The sequence below is a fragment of the Myotis davidii genome, unplaced genomic scaffold (genome assembly GCF_000327345.1).
Source record: "Myotis davidii unplaced genomic scaffold, ASM32734v1 scaffold334, whole genome shotgun sequence".
Lineage (NCBI taxonomy): Eukaryota > Metazoa > Chordata > Mammalia > Chiroptera > Vespertilionidae > Myotis > Myotis davidii.
Window position 1 is genome coordinate 2,541,094 of NW_006285797.1, and position 12,543 is coordinate 2,553,636.

The 12,543-nt window shown below is 35.6% G+C and overlaps 1 protein-coding gene across 5 annotated transcripts in view; it reads right to left on the reverse strand.

Moving 5' to 3' along the window:
* Positions 1–12,543, reverse strand: part of ZNF451 (zinc finger protein 451) — a 103,590-nt gene that overhangs the window by 35,250 nt on the left and 55,797 nt on the right. For 3 of the 5 annotated variants that reach the window (XR_001512729.1, XM_015559493.1, XM_006756845.2), the window contains 4 exons: positions 7,343–8,946; positions 5,338–5,478; positions 4,241–4,371; positions 3,170–3,356 (listed from right to left, as the gene is read on the reverse strand). Coding sequence is in view for 4 of the 5 variants with exons in the window: in XM_015559493.1 (XP_015414979.1) it covers positions 3,170–3,356; positions 4,241–4,371; positions 5,338–5,478; positions 7,343–8,946 (2,063 nt within the window). In the remaining variant the exon portion in view is untranslated. The remainder of the gene's footprint in view (positions 1–3,169; positions 3,357–4,240; positions 4,372–5,337; positions 5,479–7,342; positions 8,947–12,543) is intronic. The other 2 variants (XM_015559494.1, XM_015559495.1) reach the window with 2 other exon arrangements.

A 12,543-nucleotide genomic window follows, 5' to 3' on the forward strand; every position in this document is an offset into this window, starting at 1 on the left:
TATTATTTATCATAACTTATTTTTTTGAATTTTAGAATTACAAAAGCATCTTTAAATTTAGATCTAAATAAAATATGATTTAAGGACTTATATTTCTTTGGCTACTTAATATTAATAATTTTCATGACTTAAAATGTAGTGGCCATGACACATGAAAAGATGCTCAACATGACTAGTCATTAAGGAAATACAACTCAAAACTACAGTGAGATACCACTTTACACCCTTTAGGATGGCTTCTACCAAACACAAACAAACAAAAAGGAGAAAATAGCCCTGGCTGGTTTGGCTCAGTAGATAGACGGTTGGCCTGGTTGAAGGATCCCAGGTTCAATTCTGGTCAAGGGTACATGTCTGGGTTGCGGGCTTAATCCTCAGTAGGGGGAGAACAGGAGGCAGGAGGTAGCCAATCAATGATGCTCTCTCATCATTGATGTTTCTACTCTCTCTCCCTCTCCGTTCCTCTCTGAAATAAATAAAAAGACATTTTTTTACAAGAGCAGAAAATAACAAGTGCTGACAAATGTGTAGAAAAATTGGGAACCTGGTGCACTGTTGGTGAGAAAGTAAATAAAATGGTATTGTCCCTGTGAAAATCGGTAAGGTAGTTTCTCAAAAAATTAAAAATAGAATTTGCATATGATCCAGCTATTCCATTGATGGGTATATACTCAAAAGAATTGAAAGCAGAGTCTTCAAGAGATATTTGTATACCCACAATCATTGCAACATTATTTGCAACATTATTCACAGCAGCTAAAATATGGATACAATTAAAGTATCCACCGATTAATAAGTGGATAACCAAAACGGAGTGTGTGTGTGTGTGTGTGTGTGTGTGTGTGTGTAATAGAATATTATTCAGCTGTAAAAAGGAAGGAAATTCTGACATATGCTATAACATGGATGAAACTTGAGGACATTGTGTTATGCTAAGTGAAATAAGCTAGTCACAAAAAGACAAGTGCTGCATGATTTCACTTATATGAAATACTTAGAACAGTCAAAATCAGAAAAAGAAAGTGGTGGTTGCCAGGGGCTGGGGGAAAAGGGGAATGGAGAGTTATTGTTTAATGGGGATAAAGTTTCAGTTTTGCAAGATGAGAAGAGTTCCAAGATGAATGGTGGTGATGGCTACACAACAATATAAATGTAGTTGATACTACTAACCTGTATATTTCAGGATGATTAAGATAAAGGTTATGTTTTATACATTTTACTACAGTTTTAAAACGTTGGAAAAAAACTAAAAAAATTCTATTGGCTAGGAATCATATTTTCTTTTCACAGTATTAATAAAAATAGCTGCTATTTATTAAGTACCTATAGCACTTTATACATATCACTAATTTCTACAACCTTATCGATATGAAAAGTGAGACTCATAAAAAGTTGAATAACGTGCCTGAACTCACACAGCTAGGAAGCAGCAAAATTAGCATTCAAACCAAAGCCCATGCCATTCTTTATGCACTGCACGATCTCTGCATTTCACAAAAATTCAGAAAAGTACACATGTGCTCCCAAAGAGCAGTAAGTTCAATCGTTGTGAACAAATGATTACAAAACCCAAAAACCTACAGCATAAAAGAGGCATCTGGAAGGGAAAAATCAGCATATAACAATAACCTATATCTTACCTCCATCCCTAATATACCCATGGAGACCTACTCATATGCAGTTCTCATTCCAAAGTTGAAATAAAGGCAAGTCTGTAAAGGCTTCACATTCTAAATTGTAAAACAAACACTCCCAAAAGCATCAGCAAAAAAGAAGAAAAGAGGGGTTGGCATATGGTAGCAAAGGTAAAAATTTTACAGGATATTAAATAAATGTTAAGAAAAAAAGGATGGCAAAAGAGTAGAAAAAGAAGACATTTGGAAAACAACACCACCACCAAAGCTTAAAATAAAAGAGTAGGTAAAACCAAAAACCGCAGAACGCAAAGATAAAAGTCAATACTAAGACATGACACAAATATGTAAAAGTTAATTTTCCTTTAAAGTATATAGCTGATCTCGATTAATGAATGACTAAGTTTGTGGAAGTGAATTAATTTACTGTAATAAATGACCCAGCAAAATTCTTCAGAATGGGTTTTCAATCAAAATGTGGCTCCAAATAATTTGAATGAAAAAAATAGCTAGAAGGTGAGCAAAGTTGAAAAACTTAAAGGCATATAATAAAAATGCCAAAAAGTAGTTTTTCATGGAGGTCATTCATCAATACTTTCTGTTCTTATTCATAACTGCAAATTCTAGGGCATTTAAAAAGTATTATTTTATTCTCTTCTACTCACATTTATTTCAGAAATTCTGAAAAAAAGAAAACCCCTTCTGAACCTCTAGAATTACATTCTTTCTTAAATACTGGTGAAACTGGACAATAGTACTCTCATTCTTTGAACAATTTCAGAAAGACAGAGAAGAGAGTGTAAGTTTCAGGACGAGGATGGGGAGTACCTCGCCCTTCCAAGGAACTAAGGAGCGTGGCCAGCATGGCGCAAGGGTTGAGCATTGACCTACGAACCTAGAGGTCACGGTATAATCCCTAGTGAGGGGCATGCAGGAGGCAGCCAATCAATGATTCTCTCTGCTCATTGATGTTTCAGTCTCTCTCTTCCTCTCCCGTCCTCTCTGAAGTCAATAAAAATATATTAAAAAAAGAAAGAAAGAAAACTAAAAAAAAATCTTTCAGAGCTTCATTTTGTCACTGTCAAATTCTTGAATGGTCTTTTTCTTGGGGAGGAGGGATACTAACATATTATTATTTATTGCTTTCTGGATTCACTTTTAAGAACTTTGTTTTCTGAAATTTGGAATTTCAGAAACAGATATTAAAGATAAATTTGGAATTTCAGAAACAAAGTGAAGGTCTAGATTCTTAGTTTTGTAAAACTGTCCTAACATTGTTTCATATCATGAGTATCTTATATACATGAATATAGATTTTCTCTATTAGATAAAAAATGTTTTAAAAGATTATGAATTCATTCTAGTCTAAAAAACTTAAGAATGGAAGTGAGGTAAGGAAAAAACAAATAGAAGTATGAGAGCATGATGGTTTAGTGAGCAGGCAACAGTTCACGAGTGGACAGCAGTTTATTATTCCTCTCAGCAGTGAAGTCTCCTCCTCTTGGGTGGTTTACACTGTGACTGCAGCTGCATACCTTTGGTGGTATCAGATATGCTATTTAACAAGGCACACATCATATCACCCTCTAAGTGGTGAGGGTTTAGTATATGTGCTGGCCTCTGAGTCTTCTTAAATTGATTCTCTAGCTCCAGAAAACCTTGATCTCCTGAGAGGATGGTGAAAGGAATTTGCTTGGGTAGTTGTTCATCTAGACGGCCAGCCTAAGTTGGAACAAATAGCAAATGTTGATAAAAGTTATCATTTGAGTTTCAAATAAAGTTACATCTATTTCAGAATGAATACACACCTAGGAAGGCTATAGATTGTTTCCTAGTTCCCACCAAAGTCAAGATCTCCATAAATGAAATACACCACATTTAATGAAATGTAAAATACCATCAACTGCAAGATAAGCTATTTTATGTGGAAGGAAGGAAGGAGGGAGGGAAGGAAGGGAGGGAAGGGAGGGGCCAAAAGGAGTCCAATAGGAGGCCCCTATCTTAAAGCTGAAATTCTATAAATCAACCACAGAGAAAAGGTAAGCAACGTAACTATCACACTCAATATTGGCACTGGTTAGGTGGAAAAAGAAATCTCTTGTGGTTTAAAACATAAGCATCATTCAACAAGTTTTCAGAGTAAATTCATGTTAGAAATGTGACACATAAATCTTTAAGCAGAGAATTTAATTTAAACTGGTCTCAGGCTGGTTGTTTCTCTGGGTGACTTGCAAAGCAGAAGCAAATGCAAATCCTGTCTAGCTAACAGTAATTGTTAAGTTGCCTCCCAGTTTCAGAGATGTTAAAATGTGAAAGTGTCTTAGTATACCTCAAGTGCAGTGTCCTCTCTTGATCATTTATTCCATAAATAGTTGAGAGTTTACTATGGTAACTAAGAGTCTGCTAGAAGTTAGGGAAAAAGCAGTAAATAATTAAGCTCTAGTCTCTGCCCTTATAGTAGTCATAAGTAAAACCTGATATAGAAGGTTTAATACAAAAATATAATACTGAAGAGTGACCTACAGTCTCGTTATGATTAAAGTTGGTGGGGGGGATCCAAATGGGTCCTAGATTCACATTAAATCTGGAGTAAAACAATGACTCACATGCATACATATGGCAAAATCAGCAGCATCTTTTCTTTTACTACAACGAGGATGAAGGAAGAAGCATCCAATCCTATTCAGGTAATTATAGATCTTACAGTTGAGTGGAGGCTTCCAATTGGTGTTTCCTCCTATTATTTTTTAAAAAGGCATAAATGGGAGAAATAGAACCAAACACTAGATACAACTTAAAATTTTATCAAGAAAACACACTAGGGGGGAAAAAAGTGTTCTAGAGAGAAAGTACCAGATTAGAATGCAGAAGAACTCAATTCTAGTGCAGGTATCATCATCTTGTTGCTTTACAATCTTGGGAACGTAGACCAATTTTCCTGAATCTGCCTATTCATCTGAAAACTCACAGGGATATTAAGGAGAATCAAAAGTAATGTGTGAAAATTTTTTGAATGGTATCGTTCCATATGAATGTAAGCATTAGTGGTTTTTCACAAATATGTCAAGGCTGTCTTGTGGAGAGACATGATAGGCAATTAGCAAAGCTAGATTTACGAAAAGGTTGTACTGGATAACTGTTTCTATCTTAAATTACAATTCTCTTTATATGTGGCTTCCTATCAAACATGGGGTATATCAGATGCTCATTATACTAAACTTCTGTAAATCAAAGAAGTCTTTTTCCAAGGTTTGGTCAATGGCATGTAAAAAGATTATGATAAAGTTGCACATTTTTTAATAGTAGCATAGTTGCCACAAGGCCCAAGTTCAAAAGCTAACTCTGCTACTTATAAGTTTTATACTTCAGAAAAAAATAAACTTCTCAGCCTACTTCTTTGTATTTTAAAATCAGTAAGCATGCATTAGCACCAAGTATAGTACCTGGCACATTGAAGGTATTAAATAAAGGCTTTTTCAAGCTGTATCGATAAATTTTGGGTGACCAAAGAGCTAACATTTACCATAGAGAAATAGTAGAAAAAAAATATTCTAGCAGAATAACTATCATGTAAATTGACAATATTGCAATATGTTCCTATGTTCAATTCAGGAAGGTTCAAGAGGAGTCCTTTAAAGTGAACCATATTCTAAGAAGAAAACAGAAGGGGGATTGCCTCAAATGTTTTCCTTATTAACCATACCTTGAAAGCCCCAAATAAATGTTCCTTGGTTAAGATGCCCTGGTAGATGACCAAAAAAGTTGGACCAGTTATCAAAATCTACAAATACTATATGAGTCATGGTTCGCAGGTAATCCAAATCTGGAAGCTCAACAACTTCATCTAAGAAAAAAACATTAATATGGATTCAGTAAGAATTAGCTAAAAACATTTTAATTTCTCAGAGAATTAGTATGCAAAATATTAATCTTACATGTTATTCTCATCTAAACCTTTTTGTAAAGTTCAAACCTGTACATGACACAGTACATTTAAGTTGGATAATTTCGTTCTTTTCCTAATATAGACTGATTTATTAATAGCCCTCTGGCTTGTGATTAAACACCATATGGAGCAGAAATGAGATAACCTACAACCTGCACCATAAAGTGGTGCATAATAGGAACTGGTGACACTTCAGTACCTTCACTACAAGCACATCTTTCTTGGTTTTCTCAGATTCTTTCATCCTCTACCACACTCCAACTCTCCCTCCCTTTCCCTTCTTTCATACTTTTCTACCTTGACAAAGCCTTAAAGTCTCTAGTGGTAGCAATGAAAACTTAAAATGTTAAATTATTTATAAAATAAATAGCTTCTGCTCCACCTAATAGAGACTCCCTCAAATATACTACTGCATCCCCTCCCATTTCCAAGCCACCCATCATCTTATATCTTTTCTTAAAATTCTAATTATTGTAGATTTAGATACTACAATCATCTTCTATTAAACACAACCAATCCAAATTCCCAAAAAATAATCAGAAGAGCAATAGAAAAGCAAAAGAAAACATAAAACGGGGTGACCACAGGTTTACTGTTTGAAGTAGTGTTAAATAGGTCTGTAGTATGTCAGTTAATAATTTCTTACATAAAATATGCCATGACTAAAGGTGAAGCTGAGATCTACATGTGCCAGACAGCAAGCCTGTAAAAATTTAATATTTCATAAAAATACTTTATTAGCCAAATTTTTCAGATATCCTCATTGTCTCCACTCTACATGGTAAAACTTATCAAGAGTTAATATTTATGGTGAAGGAATTAAACAAAGAAAAAAAACAGTTCATAGATACAGACAACAGTATGGTGATTATCAGAGGGAAAGGGGGTTAGGAGGAGGTAGAAGAGGGTGAAGTGGGGATAGATGGTGATGGAAGGAGACTTGACTTGAGGTGGTGAACACATAATGCACTGTATAGATGATGTATTATAGAATTGTACACCTGAAGCCTATATAGTTTTATTAACCAATGTCAACCCAACAAATTCAATACAATTTTTTTAAAGGATACAGACTTGCAATTATACTCTAAACAAAAATTATATCTGTAAACAAAAATATTACGCTCTTCTAGGCTTACTTAATCTTACCATATAGGAGAAGGAAAGTCTAGAGTAAGTACAAACAAGGGATCCACACCTCATTTCTCTCCCTAGTTTTTGCTACCACTTGTAACTCTACCTCTAATTCCTATTTTAACTATAAGTAAAAGCTTTGATTAAAAACAAATCATAACAAAAATATACAAGTTCTAAAGTGACCTTGAAGATTTCTTGTACTCATACATTAAGGCCAAAATAGAAACAAAAAGAATTCTACTTGATTTATCATCACTTGAATTAACTAAAATCAGAATAATATGTCCAGGATAACTTTAAAATCTTACTTTCTGAAACACTAAATTTCTTTCATCTCTCAAAATCCCCATGCTTTTTGTAAAAGAAAAACTGTTAACTAAAATATATACTACTTAAAGCTAACATACACTCTTGGTCCCCTGAAGTTTAGAAAATGGCTGGCTGGATGTAGTAGTAGGAATATAAATCCCTACACAGTATATGCTACAGTAATTAACTAACGTTTCATCCAATCATGCTTGTTGTTTTAAAACTGAATCATTAGTTTTCACAAAAATGATGGCTATAATAAACATTTCTACATTAATATAGAAACCTGCACAGACATTAGAGTGGTAAAGCATACCTATATTCTGACAGCTGAGGTCATTCTCGGCTTCTTTCTCCATGTCTGAATTTTTTGGATAGCTTACTGACTGTTTCAGTTTTCTCTCTGTACGTGAGGCACTGGCAGCAAACTTGTACGGGCTTGTTTTTTCAAACCCAAAATGCGCCACACTGGGTTTCTGTAAGAAGCAATGTTTTGTGTGGAAGTGCTGCTGAGCACTCTCAGGATCATGAAACGCTTTGGTGCAGGTGCCACACTTGATTACATACTGCTGCTCCTCCTCCACCCTCTTTGCTTCGCTGTGCACTTGATGGATGTGAGTGTTCATGTCAGCTGCATTCTGTGCTGTTGCTGAACACAAACTACAGCGAAACCACAATTTACCTTTATCCAGCATCGTTTGGAGACATCTACTATAATCTTCTCTTCTGTTGAGTTTACAGGTGTAACTCTCACGGCAACCACAGGTTAACAGATTACTGGTCTCTAGCACAGGAAAATCATTCTCAGTTTTAATTGAAATTTCAGTTTTTTCTGGCACAAACACATAATCAATGCTGTGGTGCTCCTTATAATGACTCAAAAATGCTTCTTCCACATTAAAGGTGAGATCACAAAGCCCACAGAAGTACTTAATCTTTATCTCATTGTCATGTGCATCCTGGCAATGTCGGTAAAGTGTTTCTATCTTGTGAAAAGTCTTTTTGCAATGGGCACAGCTGTATCTATGAAACTGGTGACTTGCCAAAGACATGCAATGCTGTTTTACACATTCTTGGGAATCAAACATATCTTCACAGATTCGGCATTGCCATTTACCCCTTGGAGGACTGTTTGATGGGGAATGATCAACAATAGGAATAGTTGAAGAAGGATTCTTAACAGTCAAATTACTCCCCAATGTTGTAGAGGATGATGGCAAAGTTTCACTTTCTACCTCATCTGTCTCATAAAAATACCTGTGACCACTATGTAATTTAGTCACATGTGCCATGATAGTTTCTTTCCTTGTTAACTCCTTTTTGCATGTTCGACACCAGAAAAGAAAGTTATTTAAATGTGCCCCTCCATGAATCCGGCTCATATGTAAACGGATTACGCCTGAATCTTCACAAACCTTTCCACAAACCACACACTTATAACACATTGTATTTGCTGAGAAAACATGCTTTTGTACTAAATCTTCACTTGGGAATCGTTGATGACATTCACAAAACCAGCTTTTAACAACTGACTTTCCTTCCTGGACACAAACCGTACCTTCATGGCTTTTATCTTCTAAGTTCATCTTCTTTTTTGGAATGGTACTGCAATCTTGTGAGCTAGATTCTTGGAAAGACATAGTTCTTTTAAGTGATGAAAATTGTGATTGATCTAGCAATAGATTCAAGTCAGGAGATTTGTTCCCTTCACTGATGTAGCTATAAAGTAAGACTGATTCTTCCATTGAGTTAATAACTCGGACTTTGTGTCCTAAATTTTGCTTGTGGTTTCGGGTACTGCTTTCATTCACAAAGGCTTGGTTGCAATTTGGACAATAACCTCTTAATATGAATTTCTCTGCAATCTGGGCAATGCTTTTCTCAGCTACAGCTACAGGACCAGCATTCCGACAACGAACTCTAAAGTGGGTAAGAAAAGGTGAAGGGATTAAGCAAAACAAAACAAAACAAAACTCATAGACACAAACAACAGTATGGTGAGTGCTAGAGAGAAAGGCGGGTAGGGGAAGATAGAAGAGTGGGGTAAATGGTGATGGAAGGAGACTTCACTTGGAGTTGTGAACACATAATACTACAGGTAATGTATTATAGAATTCTATACTGACACCTATATAATTATTAACCAATGACACTGCAATAAATTCAATTAAAAAAGACTTAAAATGGATAAGAAAAACTTTCATAAATATTTTCTAAATGCAGTTATCTCTGCTTTTATTGTAGGAATTATAAAATAAACAACATATACATAAGCACTAAAAGATATTTCTCAGTAAAGATGCAGGTTATATAATATTCTATCAGTTCAATGTACCTGAGTATTATTACCTACATTTTGTCTGTTTCTATCCTATATACAAACGGATAAAACTACAATCAAAAGATTTTTTAAAAATCAGACAAACTTTTAAAAACTAAGAACAGAATCAAATACACTGACAGAGAACCTTATCAGACAAGCAATAATTTCTTTCTGATAATTAAACTGGGGAGGAACGCTATGGTAAGATTCTCAATAACCTGGTACCTATTCCTTAAGAACTGATTTATTTACTTTATGTCAGGAATATGCTATGTCCATAGTTACTTTTATATTAAAGAATCAGGCTCAACTAAGTGAAACACTATTCCAAAAATTAACTGAAAATAAATCATCTTCTCTAGGGAAAAAGAAAAATGGAACTGTGCTTCAACTGTCTTCCTTTCACTACTAAACTCCAAAGAGAACAGACCTGCTACCATCCCATATATTTAGTATATCTTAAAAGTGGGAAGTTATTTATCAAGTATGGTCTTTAATTATAGAGGAATTAAACTGAAAACAAGAAATAATAATAATAATCCCTAAGTATTTGGAAATTACAACCCTAAATCTTTACAAGTTAAACAACACATTTCTAATAAATCTATGGGTCAAAGAAAATATTAAAAGAAAAAATAAGGTATTTTTAACTTAATGAAAATAAAAACAATTTATAAAAATCTGAGGAATGCAGGTAAAACAATGCTTAGATAAAAATATTTAACTTTAAATGTTTATATAAAAAAAGGTCCAAAGTCAAACTAAACTTCTACCTTAAAAAGCTAGAATAAAACCCATTTCTGGCGGAGACGACCTCCCCACAAAAACATGCCTCACAAAACAATCTCCTTCCCTCTCCAGAGAGGAGAAGAGGAAACACAAAAAGTGCCTGGCGCAGAGACCCAGTTCCTCCTTCATGGATGTGAAAAGCCCAGGATGCTATAAAATCACCACCGTCTTTAACCAAGCACAACAAGTAGTTTTGTGTGTTGGTTGCTCCACTGTTCTCTGTCAGAACAGGAAGAAAAGCAAGGCTTATAGAAGGATGCTCCTTCAGAAGGAAGCAGCACTAAAAGCACCTCAGATCAAGAAGAGTAGGAAACCAAGCCAATAAATACATTTTGGATACAAAAAAAACGTTAGAAAAAGATAAGCAAATTAAACCCGAAGTTTAAAGAGAAGCCAACAAAGTAAAAAATGGGAAAATAACAGAGAATCAATAATCAGTGAAATCGAATGCTGGTTGTTTTAAAGATCAAAAATTTGTTCACAGATAGATTACAGAAATAAACGTAAATGCTTTTTAAAAGCTTAACTTTTTTAAAAAATGGAGTAAACAAAAAAATATATTCCTGAAACAAGAATAAGCAAAAGTTTCTCAGACAAGACAGAGAAAGTATAATTATAAAAGAAAAGAAAAATCTATAAATTACACTTAATGAGATTAAAAACTTCTCATCAAAAGACACAATTAACAATATGAATATGCACCAGACTGGGAGAGAATACATTCACAGTACATATACCTGACAAAAGATTTATATCAAGAATATATATAAAGAACCCCAACTCACATTTAAAGGCAAACAATCTAATTTTTAAAATATGCAAAAGACTTGAACAGATATTTCACAAAGATAAATGAATGGTCCTAAGAACATGAAAAAGTGCCTAACATCATTGTTCATCAGGAAAATGCAGATTAAAAACCACAATGAGAAACTCAAAAGAATAGCTAAAATGAAAAAGACTGGCAATACCAAATCTTGGCATGGATATAGAATAACTGAAATTCTCCTATCTTGCTGCTGGAAATACACACTAAAATGTTTAGTAGTTTCTTATAAAACTAAATACACAATTATGGCAAGGGGGTTAGTGAGGAACGACCGAACGACTAAACAGCAGGCTGCATGGGGCAGCAAGGTCGTCAGTGGGGGCAGTTAGAGGTGACCAGGCCGGCAGAGGGGGACAATTGGGGGCAAGTGACTAGGCTCACTTGGGGGTAGTTCTGGGCAACCAGACTGGCAGGCAAGTGAGCGGTTAGGAGCCAGTGGTCCTGGGTTGTAGGTGAGTGATTAACAGCAAGTGGTCCAGGGTTGTGAGAGGGATGAATGACTGCCAGGATTGTGAGGTGCCTAAACCGGCAGTTGGACATCCCCACGGGGTCTTGGATTGGATAGGGTGCAGGCTGGACTGAGGGGATCCCACCCCCCCATGCACGAGCTCCGTGCACCGGGCCTCTAGTATATTTTAAAAAGATTTGACAAAATGTACATAGCACCTTTACTCAGAATAGCTAAAAACTGTCAATAACCTAACTGTTCATCCACATGAGAATGAATAAACAAATTGTGCTATATTCATACAATAGAATACAGTATTACTCATCAGTAAAAAAGGAACAATGTACTGAACAACATGGATCATCTCACAGATACTATGACAAATACAAAAGAGTACATACTATATGATTCCATTTATATAAAGTTGAAGAGGAGATAAAACTAATGTAAGAGCAGACGTCGCTCTTCCAAGATGGCGGCGCGGCCGTCGCGAGCAGCCGGGCCGGGGGGAAGCCAGCGAAGCCGAATAAAGTCGCCGCCCGGGAAAGGACTGAAGGGGCTATTGCCGCCGTTGGCGGCGGCTCGGGCAGTTTCCGCTGCTGCTACGGCTGCTGCCATGCGGCGAGGCTAGGGAGGAGCTCACTCCCCCGGGGTGTAATGATGTTAACGGAGACCAGTCTGTCCATATGGGGATGGGGAAGCCTTGGCGTTGTCCTTTCTCTAATAACCTTTGGACCCTTTGTAATATTTTATTTGGCATTTTATATCCTCTGCTTTGTGGGTGGGGGTTTTGTGGTTACTCTTCTGTTTGGAAAAACAAACTCAGAGAAGTACCTAGAGCAGTGTGAACACTCATTTCTTCCTCCAACATCAACTGGAATTCCTAAGTGTTTAGAAGAAATGAAACATGAAGCCGGGACTATAAAGATCGATAGAAGATTAACTGGTGCCAATATAATTGATGAACCTCTCCAGCAAGTGAGTTTCAGTATGTGGTATTTGAATTCCATATATTGTGTGCTAAGTGTATTTCTTTTGAAAATAATTTTGCTATTTATGTAACATGCTAGAAATATAATTCTACCCTTGGTTCTAAATTTAAAGATGCTGCCTTATTTATGAACTTAT